The 17,587-nt window shown below is 43.3% G+C and overlaps 1 protein-coding gene across 2 annotated transcripts; it reads right to left on the bottom strand.

Moving 5' to 3' along the window:
* Positions 1–2,632: 2,632 nt before the first annotated feature.
* Positions 2,633–15,671, bottom strand: QPRT (quinolinate phosphoribosyltransferase). Of its 2 annotated transcripts, XM_072597593.1 has the most exons (5): positions 15,484–15,656; positions 7,635–7,711; positions 4,694–5,229; positions 3,018–3,149; positions 2,633–2,910 (listed from the first exon to the last, which is right to left on the bottom strand). In XM_072597593.1, the coding sequence occupies exons 2-5, from the start codon at positions 7,699–7,701 to the stop codon at positions 2,689–2,691; spliced, it is 957 nt and encodes a 318-aa protein (XP_072453694.1). In that variant the 5' UTR covers positions 7,702–7,711; positions 15,484–15,656; the 3' UTR covers positions 2,633–2,688. The 2 variants fall into 2 exon arrangements, with proteins under 2 accessions (XP_072453694.1, XP_072453695.1); XM_072597594.1 differs by lacking the exon at positions 7,635–7,711 and having other exon boundaries at positions 15,484–15,671.
* Between the last annotated feature and the right edge of the window lie 1,916 nt (positions 15,672–17,587).

Raw genomic sequence — 17,587 nt, 5'->3', positions numbered from 1 at the left:
CTGTTCCTGAGTTTGATGCGAATTTGATCCCACAGCTCGTTACTATTTCTCAATTAATCTTGTTCATGCACAGCTCTGATCTCATCTCTCTATTATGAAAAAAAAATTTCATGGATTCAATATTGACAACTAAATAAAGTATAAACTGCTTCTGACGTTTCAAGTCCTTGCAATCTAGTTCTAACTTGCCTTTTCTTTCTTTCTTTATAGTTTTCAACATTCACTTCCATAAGATTGTGAGTTCCATATTTTCTCCCCATCTCTCCCTTTCCACTCCCTCAAGACAGCATGTAATTTGATATAGGTTGTACATATACATTCATAATAAACCTATTTTCACATTAGTCATGTTGTAAAGAAGAATTAGAACCCATGGAAGAAACTATGAGAAAGAAGAAACAAATAAAAGAATAAAGAGAGCAAATACTATGCTTCCGTCTCCATTCAGACTCCAGAGTCCTTTCTCTGGATGTGGGTGGCATTTTCCATCATGAGTCTTTTGGAGTTGTCTTAGACCCTAGCATTGCTGAGAAGAGCCAAGTCTGTCAAAGTCAGTCATCGCACAATGTGACTGTTATTTTGTACAATGTTCTGGCTCTGGTCACTTCATTCAGTATCAGTTCATACAAGTCTCTCCAGGTTTAACTTAGTTTCAGCCTTATTTCAGTCTATTCCATCTTGTACTCTACAATTTTGTCTCCATTCTCATCCTGCACTCTTAACTTGCCTTTACTAAGGCCAGGAACCCCCAGGGCAGAAAACTGTATAGTTCTCCCAAAGCCTGCCTTCCCTCTCCCATCCCCCACAAGTCCTATGCAACAAGACAAACCCTACTCTTGTGGCTAGTTTTTGTAATGATCTACCCAGGAAAGGAAGGGGCTATTTCTACTATGTACCAAGCATCAAAGAAATGGAAAGCAAAGATCAAACTGTTCTTATCTTCACAGAGCTTACATTTACTTGGGGGAAACAAGAAGTGTGTGTGTGTGTGTGTGTGTGTGTGTGTGTATGTGTGTGTGTATGTGCATATATATGTATATATATATACACATGTATATAAATATATATGTGTGTGTGCATGTATTGTGTGTGTTTGTGTGTGTGACGAATATTGGCACATGCAGAGAGCACTTAAAATATCTCTATCAGAAGGTAAGGGAGCATATTTCCAGGGAAGCGGTTATTAGTGTAATGTAGACACTTTGGAATATTTAACAGACAGGTAGTCCTGGCATCCCAGTGACCCAACAGTATTACATCCAGCTCCATGCTGATGTTCTCAAGACCACGGAGTGACTTTTAGGTCCCAGCCTTTCATAGTTGAAATAATGATTCATCCCATATTGATTCTGCATAGGAACATGAACTTAATTGAACTAATGTTATTATAGGAACAGAGCTAAAAATGATCCCACTCTCCCCAGGACGTGAGATAGGTGGAGTGCTCCCCTGAGGTATTGAAAGGAAAAGTACTTTTGTTGTTTTATGTTTAAAGCACCGTATCCTTTCGTCAAAGCTTATTAATGTTAAGTAGTTGACTCCAACTAGGGTACTAGTCACTGACACAATAGAGAGGACACAACCAGTGGGGGCTCAAGCCAATAGCACTAGAGAAGATAGCCCAAATCCTCAGGATATTCCTAGAATCCTGAAGAGCAGATGTAGCTGGCCTGGTTCTGGGACAGTAAGACAGAAAGTAAATTGCTACCTAAGTATAAAATTAGGTGGTGCAGTGGATAGAATGCTGGCCTGGATCAGGAAGACTTGAATTCACATCTGGTTTCAGGCACTTAATAGCTGTATGACCGAGGGCAAGTCACTTCACCCTGTTTGCCTTAGTTTCCTTGTCTGTAAAATGAAGAAAATGGCAAACAACTCCAGTGTCTTTCCCAAGAGAACCACAAATGTGGTCTTGAAGAATCAAACATGACTGAAAAACAACTGAACAATAACACTGTTGACATGTGGTTCTCTAAGTCCATATGTCACCCACAGGGATCCTTATAAGTGGTTTCATAGCCCACTTTTCTCTTTGAATTTGACATCACTGATCTAGACCAGTCTCCTCATTTTTCTATTCAGTCATATCCCACTCTTTGCCAATCATACTGTCTGTGAAGTTTTCTTAAACAAAGATACTAGAGTGGATTGCCATTTTTTCTCCAGTGGATTAAGGCAGACATTGGTTAAGTGACTTGCCCAGGGTCACACTGCTAGTAATATCTGAGGCTGGATTTGAACTTCATTCTTTCTGACTTCAGACCTAAAGCTTTATGTACTGAGTTAGCTGGCTACCCTGCATTTTATACATGAGGAAACAGGTTCAGAAGAGGGAGTGACTTTCCTCAGGTCCCAGAAATAGTGAATAGTGAAGCTGGGATTCACTGAGGTCCTCTGACTTCAAATTCAGCATTTCTTCCTGCTGTACCATGTTACATTTGCAGTTGGGAAACTACAGATATCATGAGGCATGTTTCCTGGGAGGAAAGGGAACATGTGAATCCTCCTTTCCCACCTCAGCTTGATCCAAGATTGTGAGCCCTTCCTTTCCCCAAGGACAGTAAAAGAAACCACTCTTGAAACCCAAGATGTCCTCAACCTCCCTCCCCAGACGTCCCAAAAAGGAGCTGAATTTGAACAATAGACGTAAGCCAGTTTATTACTCTCCCTCCTTATTTCTTTTCCTGCTCACTGAGATCTGAATCCGGAGGACTTCAGGGTCTCACTATCTTTAAACAACTTGAGGGAAAAGTCAACCACAGAAGCTGCCTGGGTCAAAGCCCCCAAAGAGATGACATCAACATGAGGCCCACAGAACTGGGGAAGGTTGTTCAAGGTGATGCCCCCACTTGCCTCCACCCCAACCTGGGGGAACTGAGCTTTCACCGCTGCTGCTGTAGGGTGCAGTATCTGTTGGAGAAGAGAAAGGGGAGGTAAGAGCTAGACCAGCTTCCACCAATCCCAACATCTTCACCCATGGCTCCCCTCCTAGCAGAGGACCCCCTGTTGAATCTCACCTCAGGGGAGAGGTTATCCAGGAGGACGAGGTCAGCACCTGCTTGGGCAGCCTTCAGGGCTTCTTGGAGGCTACTACACTCCACCTCCAACTTCAGGGCAAAGTCTCCTGCCCTCCGGGCCCTTTGAACAGCCTATGGTGGAAGATGAAGCTTAGGGACAGGGGCCTGAAGAAGAGGGTGTCGTTGGGGACCAGTTTGGCTGCCATGACTTGGGTTGTTGGGTGAGTTGTTATCATAACAACCCACGATTCTTCAGCCCTTTAAGGTTCATAAAATACCCAAAGCTCTGTATTAAGCCAGCTTCTCTTTTCAGTCTATGCCAGGAGTGAGGAACTTGCTGCTTAAATGCCACATGTGGCCCTCTAGGTCCTCAAGTGCAGCCCTTTGACTGAATCTGAACTTCACAGAACAAATCCCCTTGTTCTATAAAACCTGCAGCCAGTCAAAAGCCCACACCCAAGGACCCAGAAGGCTCTCAAGGCCATGAGTTCCCCACCCCTGGTCTATGCTATATAACTGGTCTGTCTCCTGTATCTTTCCCTATTCTGATGGATCTTCCACTCACCTACCAAGGTGATTTTTCTCAAGCATAGATCTGACCAAACCAGTGAGTTTCAGGAATACATCCAGGGTCAAATTTAAATTCCTCTATTTGGCATTGAAAGCTTGTCATAATCTCGCCCCTTCCTACTTCTCCAGTCTTCTTATATCTCCATGTTCTCTACCATCTAGCAGCACTGGCCTACCTGCAGGTACTCCATTTCCTTTAGACAGGAGGTCTCCTGTGCCTGGAACACTCTCTCCTCTCACCATCACCTCTTGGTGGCTTCTTTCATGGCTCAGCTCACCTGACAGCTGTCCCTCAGCTCCATCTGCTCTGCATATATACCCAGCTATTTACATGCCATCTCTCTTCCCACCCCTCACCCCATAATAACATATGTTCCTGAGGGAAAGGACTGTTTTTGCCTATCTTTGTATGGTCTGGGCTTAGCATTTTGTTGAGTCATGTCCAATTCTTCCATGACCCCGTGAATTGTACTCTCCATGGGTTTTCTTGGCAAATATACTGGAGTGATTTGCCATTTCTTTCTCCAGTGGATTAAGGTAAACAGAGGTTAAGTGACTTGCCCAGGGTCACTCAGCTAAGAATTGTTAGAGGCCAGATTTGAACTCAGGTCTTCCTGACTTTGAGGGCCAGCACTCTCCTCACTGTGCCACTTCGCTGCTGCTATTTTACAAATTTTATGAACTCACTTAAATTCAATCATTTACTTATTAAATTATTAATAAACAGTGTATTAGATTATTATATTATAAAATAAAATTATTAATAATAATTTATTCAGTACCTAGTATGTACCAAACAGTGTGCTAAGTACAGGGGATACAAAAAGAGGCAAAGCACAAGTCCTCACCTCAAGAAACTTACACATGAGGAAACTTAGTCTCTTAGAAGGAAAATAGCTTTCCTTGGGGCATACAGCTCGTAAAAGTCAGAGCCTAGATCTGAAGCCATTTGGGATGGGATTATACAGCTGTCATTGGGTTTCAGGTTGAAACTAGCCTGGGATTTCATCTGAGTTAACAGATAGGGTTAGGGTTTGGCTGGGATTAGTGATAGAGCAAGGACTGGCACAGTTCGAGATGGATCAGGACGAAGTCTTGGACTCTACCTCTTCCACACCACCAGCTGCCATGACATGGTTGTCCTTTACCATCACTAGGCCCCCCAGGTCATAGCGGTGTGCCACAGCACCCCCCACCAGCAGCCCATACTTCTCTGCCAGCCGGAAGCCAGGAGTGGTCTTCCTGGTCCCGGCCACATGCCCGGTCCAGCCCGTGCTCCGGGCCATTTTCACAGCAGCTGCCGCAGCACTAGCCACCCCGCTGCATCGGGCCAGAGCGTTGAGCGCCACCCGCTCCCCCAAGAGCAGGCGGTGAGCAGGGCCCCGGACTTCAGCCACTCGGGCCACTGGCACCAGGTGGGAGCCTTCGGGGAAGAACCAGGTCACCTGGCAGTCTAGCCGGGAGAAGATAGCATCAAAGAAGGGCCTTCCTGCCAACACCCCAGGGGACTTAGCCCACAGGACAGCTTGGGAAGGGGCTGCTGAAGCCACCAGGGCTGCATAGTCAAAGCCAGGGCAGTCCTCTCGTAACCAGGAATCTGCCAGAGCCTCCAGGGTCCTGGGGGGCAGAAGCAGGGCAAGATCTAGGAGAAAGGAAGAGAAAGGAGTTAAGTCACCAGAGTGACCCAAGGGACCAAGTGTGGAATTGATACTACATTGCCATCTGCTGGACAGAGAAAAGAAATAGAATGCCAGTGACTGCCCCATCCCTAGGCCTAGCACAGCATTGGAGGAGCCTTTCTGGGATGGACCACAGGTCCTCAAATATTTTGGTCTCAGGACCCCATTTATTCTCTTAAAAATTATTGAGAACTTTCCCCCAAGGAGTTTTTGTTTAGTGGATCATATCTATCTTATTAGAAAATAAAAATGAGAAAAAAGCTCAATATTTTTTCATTCATTTAAAAACAACAATAAATGCATTACATGTTAATATATTTTTATGAAAAGTAACTACATGTTCTAAAACAAAAAATGCATTAAAAATATCATTGTTTTGCATATTTTTGGAAATTTCTTTAATGTCTGGCTTTGTAGAAGACAGCTGGATTCTCCTGTGTGCGTCTGCATTCAATCTGTTGTGATATTTTGTTCTGGCTGAAAGTACATGAAGAAAATCTGTTCTCACACAAATTTATAATTGGAAAAGAGAAGAGCATTTTAATGGACAAAAAAGTCTTAGTATTATTATAAAAGGAGTTTTGACCTCTTGGATGCTCTTGAAAGAGACTCAGAGACTTTTAAGACCAAGAACAGACGTTGACAATCCTGCTACAGAGTTATCCTGAGGCCTAGCTGGAAAATTTGAACCTTTTTTATTTTCCTCCTGGAGAAAGACAGTGGCCTGAGCCCCAGGACACTGCCCCATAGCCTAGCTCCTCCTCATGGTTTCCCTGATTGATCAAATCCCAAAATCACCTTCCACCCCCACCCCAACTACTACCAACAAGGTGCTCTTTCCAAGGAACCAAATATCTTTTCAGAACTGATAGGGTACCACGGAGATTATCTCCAGGGGTGGGGAACCTGAAGCCTTGAGGCCACATACGACCTTCTACATCCTCAAGTGCAGCCCTTTCTGTGAAGTTTCACGAAGTGTAGATTCAATCAAAGAGTCACACTTGAGCACCTAGAGGGCCACATGTGACCTTGAGGACACAGGTTCCCACCCCTGATCTAGCCCAACCACTTTATTTCACATATGGCACAAAAAGAGCAAGTGTCAGAGCCCAGATCTAATTCACTGTCCAGACCTCTGGACTTCTACTTTCAAACTCCTGGCATTCAAATCAACTGATCAATCATCAATAAGCATTTAATAAGCACCTACTATTTGTCTAACATGCTAGATGTCAGGAATACAAAAATAAGACAAAGACCAAAAAAAATCCCTGCCTTCAAGGACTATACACATTCTCTATGAGAAGACAACACACACACATAAAGTAAATATAAAACATACAGGATGGGAGCCAGAAGTTGGTGGCTAGTGGAAGTAACAAGGAAGACCTCCCACCCAGCCTTGTCAATCCTTTGTAAAGTATTAAGAGTTGCTAGAAGGGCAGAAAGGGGCAGCTTTTGGGGGGGGGGGAGGTGACCCTGCATTGATACAAGCTGGCAGCAGGGAGAAGGGGAGGGATTTTCTCTCCTCCCCTCACCCCGACTTTCCACAATAGATGATGGCCCATCTCAAAGTACAGCAATTTGTCAAGTAGGAGACATCCCAACTAGGATGGAAGAGTTTGGAAGGTCAAGCAGTTTGTACCAGAGAATCGAGACCCTGTCCAGAAAGATATGGAGACGGAAAGGCAGCATTTCAAAAAGAGTAAGATGTCTGGAAACATAAGGGCTCAGGAGATAACTCACCTGGCAGTTGATACTCAAGTAGAGGAGAGGAGCAAACCTAGGGAGCTCATCTGAATGAACAGTTCAGAAAAGATTCTGTGAGGACTCCACAACAAAGCACACTGGGAACCGCTGGTACCAGAAGCATGAGTTGCCTTGGATCTATATTGGCTAGATGAGTGCCTTGCCCCTACTGTATTCTAAGAGCCCACTCTCCCTACCTATCCTATGCAGGAGAGTGCCTCCCAGGTTTATGGAAAGAATATTTTATAAGTACTGTCCTTTCAAAGCCATCTTAGCCTTTGTTTTGATCTAATTGTGTCTACAAGCTTATAACTAAAAGTAATCTCAGAGGGGAAAGGTTCAAGAGTTACAGTTTTAGAAGTGGGTGCTACCCACAATATACCCTTGGAACCCAAGGTAGTAGTCACCTCCCTGAGGACCCAACCTGCAAACTTGTGAGCACAGGTAGAAGAAGTAAACCTACATTAGGTGCTACATTCAAAATAAATACCAGGTAATTTGTCAGGGGTAGGGAGGCACTTGCTGCTGGGGAAATTAGGACAGCATCATGGTAGGAAGTGGTATTTAAGGGAAACTTTGAAGGCAGCTGGGATCACTAAGATGAGGAAGGAGTAAATACCTTTAGGAAGGCTGTTGCCCTCTGCTCTGTGCCCCATCCCCCACACATACGCATATTCCTCAGGCATGAGAGGCAACCTGCACAAAAGCACATAGATGGAATGTCAAGCAGTAGGAAGGCCAGCATTGCTACACCATCAACTAGAAACGGAAGTGATAGATAATAAGCCTGAAAAGGAAAGCTGAAGCCAGAACGTGAAAATCTTTAAATGCCTAACAGAAGAGTCTGTATTTGTAACAGACACTGAGGCCCTTTCTCAAGCTGAACTGCCAAGCATTCAAACTCTACTGCAGAGAACACAACTCCAACGGTCTGGCCACATTTGAATGCCAAATGAATGTTTAGCTAAGAGACTGTTTTACAAAGAATTCACACGTGGCAAACGTCTCACACGGAGGTCTGAAGATGAGTTACAATGACACTCCTAAGGTCTCTCTGAAGAACTTTGGAATTGATTGTGAGACATGGGAGACACTGACACAGGACCACCCAGCATGGCGTGCCCCCATTAAAGGTGGCACTATATGCTATGAGCAAAGCAGAAATGCAGTACATTCAAACGAAATGTGAGATGTGCAAATTTAGAGATGTCTCCACTCTAAATGTTCACATGGACTTTTTATCCCTAACATGTGAAAGAGACTTCAGAGCTCATATTGGTCTGACCAGCCACAGTCGGACACACTATCCCTTGACCCCAAGACAGTGGTGTCATTTCATTTTAGTCCTCTTCAAGAACAAAGGACAACAACCAACCAGACATTTGAGCCTAGAGGTAATAGGGAGTCACAGAAGTTTATTGAGCAGGGGAGGGATATTCAGACCTGTGCTTGTATGGAGGATGAATAGGAGAGGAAAGACACTAGAGGCAGGGAAACCAATTAGGAACATATTGCATTAGTCCAGGACCAGGGTGGGGATCCTGCAGCCTCGAGGCCACATGTAGCCTTCAGGTTCCTCAACTGAGGCCCTTTGACTGAGTCCAAGTTTTACAGAAAAAAAACCTTTTATTAAGGGGATTTGTTCTGTGAAGCTTGGATTTGGTCAAAGGGTCACACTTGAGGACAGAGAGCCACATGTGGTGGACCCCCTGGTCTGGGAGAAAGATGATGAAAGTCTGAACTAATGGAATGACCCAGTAAGTGGAAAGAATTGAAATTAAAATCTCTCATTTTACACATAAAGAAGTGTGACCTTCCCAAGGTCACACAGGTAGCAGTAGCAGAGCTAGGGTTGAAAGTCAGATACTTTGGCTCTAGAACCACCTCTCTTTCCCTTCTGCCATGGAATGGGTCCAAGAGATGCTCTAGGAGTAGAATCATCAAAACTTGGCAGCTGATTGGCTATTCAAAACTACACTTCCTTGTCTCCCCAAATCTTCAATGCAACCTTCCCATGCTCCAGCCAGGCTGGTCTCCTCACTCTCTCTGTGCCAATAAATAATAAAAATAGAGGTGGGGGTGGAACGCAATTATATACTATTCTATATAATACTACCATATACTATTGTATGTAAGAAATGATAAGGGGGAAGGCATTAGAAAAATCTTGGAAGTTTTATACGAACTAATGCAAAGTGAAGTGAGCAGAACCAGGAAAACATTATACAAAGTAACAATGTTGTTACAACGATCAACTATGAAAGACTTAGCCACTCTAATCAATACAATGATGCAAAATAATTCCAAAGGACTAACAAAGAAAAATGCTAACTCCATCCAGAGAGAGAACTGATTAACTGAGTGTAAGCTGAAACACATTTTTTTACTTACTATACTTTTCTTCTTTTTTTTTCTGCAATATGGTTAATATGAAAATGTGTTTTGCATGACTACACATGAATAATTGACATCATATTGCTTGCCTTCTCAATGGGTTCAGGCAGGGCTGAAGGAAGAGAATGGGAAACTCAAAAAATTTTTAAATAAATGTTAAAATAAATAATTATTTTTTTAAAATAGAAGGAAAAGAAGCTCACTAAAACTAATAAACATATCAACTGAGTCAGACAGTATATGCAATGTTCTACACTTACAGTCTTTCCTTTCCGCAACATCTTCCTTTTCAAAATCTTCAAACTCTCTTCCATTTAAATTCAACAAATACTCATTATGCACCCACTACATACAAGGCATTTTGCTAGGCACTGGGGATGCAAATACAAAAAAAAAAACCCAAAACACTCCTTACCCTCAAGAAGTTTACATTCTACTGAAGGATATGTTGTAGACAATAAAGTTAATACAGAGAAATTTATCTGCCTCTTCCCAGCTGCCAGTAAACATGCTCAGGCTTCCCCAATACTTAAAAAAAAAAGTCATCCTCTGACCCTTCGGTCTAATTCTGCCATTGTCCCACATCCCCACTGTCAAAATTGTAAATTGTCTGTTCTCCCTGACTCCAATTCCTCACCACCCCTGGTCCTCAATGCCTAACATTCTGACTTCTGCTCAATCACCTACCAAAGTCACTTCCTCTGAGGTCATCAATGACCCCTCCCCCAACCACCAAATCCAATTGCCTTTTTTCTATCATCATGCTCCTTGACCTCTTGGCAGACTGTGACATTGTTAACCACACCCTTCTCTACTTGAAGCCTCTCTTTTCCCTTGGCTGCAAAAGCATAACTCTTCTAGTTTTTTTCAGCCCCTAACCATTTCTTTTTTGTTTCCATCCCCGACTTGGCATCCTCTTTCCAAGTCCTCAGGGTAACTATTTCTTAAGGTTCTATCCTCAGTGCTCTTCTAGCAATACATTCCTTTGTTGGACAGTCTCATTTTATCTTCAACTTTAACTATGCGAATGACTCCCAAATCTGACCAGTTTTCAGAGATCTTGACCCACATCTAGACAGAAACCAGATAGCAAATCAGTAATGATTTATTGAGCACCTATATAAAGACAAAAATGAAATACCTGCCCTCAAGGTGCTTACAATCTATATGAGAGACAACATGTACAAAAATAAGTATATATAACCCAAGTTTCCAGGTAAATCTAGAGCACTTTGCATAAGACTCTCCTAATGGAAGCAAATGGTGTCTGAGTGTGTACTGAGGTGATATGACAGCTTTAAAGAGAAAAAATATTCTTTATTCCTGCTTCAAGAAAGAAAGGCATCTAGGTTCCATACTCTTGGGGATCAACTTCAAATATAGAGAGAGACAGACAGACAGACAGACAGAGACAGACTGACAGAGAGAGACAAAGGCTTTAGAAAGCAAATATCTTGCAGAAAAACGCTCAGTGTGTGACTTATTTCCAGCTTGCTTCCCTAGACCCTAGGGAATTTCCCCTTGGGTGAGATCAGGACTTTTCTTAGTTGAACTGAGATATTTTGCTCATAAAGGAGGAAGGAAGAGAGAAAGAAGAGGTCTAGACTTGAATTTGAATTTCAAATTAGAGCTCCAATTTGTCTGCAGCATAAAATACATAACGAATATGTTGGGAGTAATAATGTTAGAAATGTTATGTTAAATTAGGCAGGGCTTTGAATGTCAGGCAAAGTTTGAATTATACTTGATGAGCAATTGAATATGGAGCCACTGAAGTTTCTTAAGCAAAAGAGTGATATGACCATATTGCCTAAGGCAGCAGAATGAAGGAAAGATTGGAGACAGGAGAGCATGGAGGTAGGAAGATCTTTTTAGGAGACTGCCACAGGAGTCCTGGCAAATGAGACCCTGTATGAGAGTAGTCGCAGGGGGTACAGAGAGTGGATATTATGAATATTATGGATGCAAAATCAAAAAGTAATCTCATATGATTCTCCTAACAGCCTCATTTAACATCAGGTTGACTTTATTAGGAGCCCAGTCATAACTGGAAACTCTTGTCAAGCTTGTAGTCCACTAGAACCCCATCCTGCCCCCAGATTTTCCACATAAACTTATATCTAACCACCCATACCTCCTCCAGTATTTGTGCGCCTGATGTTTTAACCCCATACAACTTAGAGTGCTGTAATCAACCCTTCTAAATGCTGGCAATTCTGGTTGCACAAGCTCTGTTATACCTCTGCAGAGAAGTCAGGACAAGGGACTTTTTGTTGTTGCTGTTTTGGGGGGGGGGTCTTTAGCTGGGGATCAAGGGTAGGGAGAAAATAATGAGTTCAGTTTTGAACATGTTGAATTCACTCAAGAAACATCTGGGACCTCACGGCCTTGTGCAGAGCCTTGCACTTGGGATCCAAAGACAAAAAATAAATAGGAATTTAAGCTTTATTGAGTTTGAGGTGCTTACAGGACAACTAGGGGGTGACATCCAGGAGACAGATGAAAATGTGGTCCTAGAGCTTGAGAGAGAAATTGGGGTGTAGATAGATTTGGGAGCATGGAGAAATGTGTTTTCTTTGGTAAATATTAGTATGAATCCATAAGACATGGTGTGTAATAACCAACATGTCATGCATACACATGGTTTTGTGATGCCTGATAGGAAAGGGAGGAATGAAGCAATGACGGTTCCATTATAATCACTGTATTCTTATCATGGGGGAGGAGTACCCAGTCAAGCAGGGCTTCCCCTATTCATGGAGAGGAAGTGTGCCATATAACCTAATTGATGAGCTGAGCCAAGACCTCTATCAAGCATTCCAGAGAGAAAAAGCAGTGTGTGGCCAGGCTTGGGAAGAAACACTCTTCTCCCATCCAAAAATGGCGGCCTTGCCTTAGGAGACTGGGCCTTTCTTGGACGTCACTCAGGAGACTTTAAATAAGAAAGATTAGTGCTACTGATTTCTTACATGTTTTGAAGAATGATGAAAAGATGCATAAACAAGGGCAATAGATAGAATACGAGACCTGGAGGCAGGAACACCTGAGTTCAAATCTGGCCCCAGACATTTATTAGCTGTGTGACCCTGAACAAGTCACTTTAGCCTGTTTACCTCAGATCCTTCAACTGTAAAATGGGGATAATAGCACCTGCCTCCCCAGGTTGATTGTCTTTAAAAAAAAAAAATGTACAAACAAAGAATTCTGCCCATTAGTGCATGCAAAAACTAAGATTAGAAAACATGAAACCACCCTATTAATCTATGAATCTATTATTTTAAGAAAATACCAGAGGCTGTAACAGTATAACGGCAAGAGGAGGTAAGAGCTCTGTTCCCAACTATGCTGTTAATTCCCTTTGTCACCTTAGAAAATTCATAGCCCTTCTCTGGGCCTCAGTTTCCTCTTCTGTAATATAGGGGGTTTAGATTAGAGGCTACTTCTCTCACCTTTAAAAAAAATTATGCCCCTCAGTCCTGTCAAACTGGCCTCCTCACCTCCGTCTGAGAATCCCCAGTTTCCTCCCAGATTTAACTAAAATGCTCTCTTCTACATGCATCCTTTCCTGAGTCCCTCAACTACTAGGCTAGCGTCCTCCCTGACAAATAAAATAAAACAAATCTAATTTCTATTTTTCAGTTAATGAGGACTAGCCAATAAGCCCAGACCTTATGAACCTGTGCAGGATGTATTAGCCTACTCAAATGCTGAAATCCTCCACATGAGAGGCTGGTGGGTGGAGGGGGCTGTCTCTAGTAGAGTTTCGATGACGTTTTTCTTGGAGAGACTTTGGAGTATTTGTAGACATTCTGTAACTGGTTCTGGTCTGCTAACCACATGTTTGACAGCGACCTCTTTGATTGGGTGACTTCAAAATGCCACTTCAGCCCCAGACTTTCTCTTGGTGGGATTTGTTTTCTTGGTTTGACTCCTTCCCTGATGGCATGCAGTGAGACAGTTGGAAGGGAAGAGGCCCTGGGCTAGAGTTCTCTCATTTTCTTGTTCTCTGTCTCTCTCTGTGTCTCTGTCTCTGTCTCTCTCTGTCTCTCTGTCTCTCTCTCTTTCATGTGGCCCCATGAAAACAGGCCTCTGTCTTTTGCCTCAACATTTGTTCTTTCCTTTTGGGTGGAGGAATTGGAGGGTCTAATTTTGTGAATTTCAAAAAGTTAGAGGAGTGAGTCTTCTGCACATCCAAGAGTTTGGAGAGCCTCAGGAGTCTGGAAATCAAGTCCATTCTGGGCTTTGCAACTAGCTCAATATGGATGCCCTAAGAAGTAACCTTAGAACCCAGCCCAGCAGTAGCCTAAATGCATTGGCATTGCATTTCAACTTTGATGGGACTGTTGTGGTTTGGGGTGCTGAGAACACCAAAATGCAAGTGTACAGGGGGGTCTGCCTTAAAAGAATTTGATTGCTAAAGCCTTCTTTCAGTCAAGGTGTTGAGGTATATTTGTGACACCAATAGAAGCAGGTGAGATTCTAAAGTGAATCTGCGCAATGGGGGTAAGATTGGTACCTGTATACAAGAAAAGACAGGGAGAAGATCTGAATGGCATAAAGGAGTGGTTAATAGCCTGGGGTGGACCAGGTACAGAGTTAAGTGTTCTGCACTGAGTCAGAGAGCCATAGTGAAAGGATAGTAAAAATGATTATTGAGAATCTAGGTAGGCTGGGATGGGTCAGATGCTTCAGGAGAAACAACAGTGTGGGAAAGTTTAGGGGCTTTTAGGGGTCCAGGTCCCATCATCCCATCAGCACCAAGTCTTTGGAGAAACTGTGCTAAGTCTGAGACCATTCTATCCAGAGATTGTGTGGTTCTTGCTACATCTTTGAAATAAAAATCCCTTTGCAAAAGTTAATTGATGTTAATTGGTTAAGTAGAACTGGGGGTCTTGTCACTGGCACCAACCAGTGCGGGGGAACATGGCTAGTGGGGATATGAATGAAGGATGTTTAGAGAAGAGATACCCCAGTCCCTCAGTGGTACCCCTAGATCCCTGAGGGGAAGATGTAGTTAGACTGGCTCTGAGATAATTACCTGAGAGATATGCTCACTAGACTTTATATCCCCCTAGAGAATGTAGGTTCCTTGAGAGCAGAGACAGTCACTTTTGTCTGTGTACCCAGCACGGCACAGTGGAGAGAGCTGGCCTTACAGCCAAGAATACCTGAATCCAAGTCTTGCCTCTGACATATTCTGACTGTGTGAACCTGGACAAATCACTTAACTTCCCAGTGCTCTAGGTAAGTCTCTACGACTAAGTTGCAGAGATGGTAGCTTTGACCTAGAGTGCTTCCTTATGTGGGAATTTCCTATCTCAATGGATCCCAGGTACCGTCTCTATCCCCAGTGCCTAGCAAAATGCCTGGCACATAGGTGGCCCTTAATAAATGCTTGTTGATCAACTGATGATGCCTAAGGTCCCTTTCAGCTCTGAGATCTGATCATTCACCATCCTTTGTAATAGCAATATAATAAATCACCTGACCCAATCCCTTCATTTAACATAAGGAGAAACTGAGGCCTAGAGAGGGCATACATACAGAATGGCAGAGCTAGGAATAAGTTCTTCTACCCTAGTGCTTCTTCCACTTTCATTAATGAAATGAGTTGTCATGCTCCTGTGGGGTTACATCTGTGCAGATGTTGTACTCAGTCATCTTGGCTTTCCACTCCAGGGAAAGACTGCAGTACCCAGTTGACAGGGTCCCTTCCCCCACTCCTATCCAGCCTCACCAGAACTTTGCCCCCTCCCCTTTCAGGTTGGTAGTTGGAAGGCAAAGTTCAGAGGCAGCTCTGCAAATGCCAGCTCTGTCCTCTTCCCTACATCCCTTCCCAAGAGACAAAATCCTTCTCTATTGCTCCCTCCTCCATTTCCTGAGATCCCTGAGACTTCCTCTTCTTTATTCCTCCTTTTGGGAAGTAAAAAGAAGAAAAAAGAGAGGGGACTGGAGGTTTTCCGGGGAGCCTTCCAGGGGGAGAAAGCACAGGTCTTCAGAAGGGAAAGACGAAAGGTGAGAAGAGATGAGATATTGGGAGATGGAGGTGAGAGGAAGCAGAGGCCATTCTTTACCTTCCTTGTCCATAGGGGCGGACTGGGCTTCGTGCTGCTCAGCTCAGATCACAACAACCGGGTAAAGACAAAAGATTAGGGGTGGTGAGTAGGTGGGGGAATGAATTAAGCACAGTCCCCTGTTTTCCCTTTCCCAGGACTCCAGAGTCTGTGGGTTGCCTTGCCTCTTCCCCTTCCCTCCTCCCACTAATCCCCAATCCCCGCCCAGAACCAAGGTTCCGCTACTCCCTGGGCCCTAGAGGGGTCCTTATCTCCTGCTATTCTGTACAGTCTTCATCTCCCTTCCAATGAAGGCTCCACATCCTTCCTTCCCCGGTTTTTCTCTGGAACATCCCTCCTTTCTCCCCACATATGGGACACTGATAATGCTTCAGTGTGTGCATGAAAGGGATTGGGGGAGGTAAGTATGTATGCCTGTTTTCTAAGTGTGTATGTCAGAAAATGAGTTCTCTTTTGTAAATCTTTGCAGACTATCTGTGTTTGGAGTTGAATTATTCTGATTTTTGAGATGATGGTGATGGGGTACAGGCTCTGGGAACCCCCTCGAACTCTCCTAGAATCTTCCCTCTTGATCTGGCACTTGCCTGAGGCCAAAAGCCCTGGACTACGGCTATGCCAGAATCTCAGTTACCCTTAACTGAGTCTGGCCCTCCACTGTCAAAATCCCACTCTCTTGGTTCTGACCTCTAGTCACCCCACTCCCATCAAGAACCTCCCTAGATTCCTCGTCAAGACCCTCCCTAAACCCCTCCTCCCATCACCCCAGACTATTAGACCACCCTCCCACAGTCTTTCTGTATATAAGATCCTTCTTGTCTCCATAAAGGTGCTCAGATTCAATTTAGCTCAGGTTCTATCTGGCCCACTTGTGTCACAAATGGTGAGGCTTCTTTAGAGGCAACCCAATATGGTAGATCTTTTAAAAACTTTATTTTATTTTGACTGAAAGAAGCTTGAGTGGAATTCATGGTATTGGTATTTTGGGGTCCCAAGCATCCCTAAACCTCAACAATGGGAACCTTGTCTATAATCATGCTATTCTTTATAGGTTTATTATCTCTCAGAGTTAGTAGGGACCCAGCAAGCCCACAAGGATGAAATCTAAGCAGAAATCACCAACATGTGATTCACTCTATCCAGAAGCAGCTCATCCCACTTTGGAACAGTTTTCATTGTTAGGAGTTTCTTCTTGTATCAAGGTCAGATCTACCTATCTACAATTTCTACTCTTTGCTCCCTTTTCTGCCTTCTAGAGCTGAGCAGAAAAAGTTTAATCCTCCTTCCACATGACAGTCTTTCAAAATACTTGAAGGCAACCGTCAAGCCCTGTCCTACCACATACCTCTAAGGCTTCTCTTCTCCAGGTCAAAATATTTCTAGTTCTTTCAAAGATCCATAGATCCATCTATGACACATTTTCTTTTTTTAATTAATCAAAATCCCCCTTATTTCTCTACCCCTTTTACCTTTCCTCCTTTCCCACCAGATGAAAACAGAAAGAAAAATAAGACCTTAAAAAAAAAACCAAATATACATAATCAATTCCTGTGATGACCATATGCAACTCAAGGGCATGCCACTAGAGATTTCCTGTCATATTGTATTCCCTTGATTGTGGAAATGAGGGAGAGATAAATGGGTTCTTAATTTTTTTTTTGTCATGGACCTATTTGGCAGTCTGGTGAAACTTATGAGTCCCTTTGGAGAATGTTTTTAAATGCATAAAATAAAATACATAGGATGGCAAAGAAAATTGATTATATTGAACTAGTTATCAAGATTTTTAAAAAATCTAGTTCACGGATCCTAGGTTAAGGACCCCTTCTCTAGAACCAAAAGAGGCATCAGAGGTCATCTGTCCATTCCTTCCCTTTTACAGTTCAGAAAACTAGGGCCCAAGGTATAGGCAGTTTCTCAAATGGCTAATAGAGAGCCTAGGATTGGAATGTAACCAGAGTCTCAATGTCCATTTTTTATAAAAGTCTCCCCACTGATGGAGATTGATTAACCAATATTCCAAACCTGCATATGAGGGCAAGAACTTGGGAGGAGAGAAGAAAGGTGGAGCAAGGGAGGTAGAGAGAAGAAGGAGATCGAGGAAAGT

Source organism: Notamacropus eugenii, chromosome 3, assembly GCF_028372415.1.
Source record: "Notamacropus eugenii isolate mMacEug1 chromosome 3, mMacEug1.pri_v2, whole genome shotgun sequence".
Taxonomy (NCBI): Eukaryota; Metazoa; Chordata; class Mammalia; order Diprotodontia; family Macropodidae; genus Notamacropus; species Notamacropus eugenii.
This window is presented reverse-complemented; position numbering and strand designations above follow the sequence as displayed.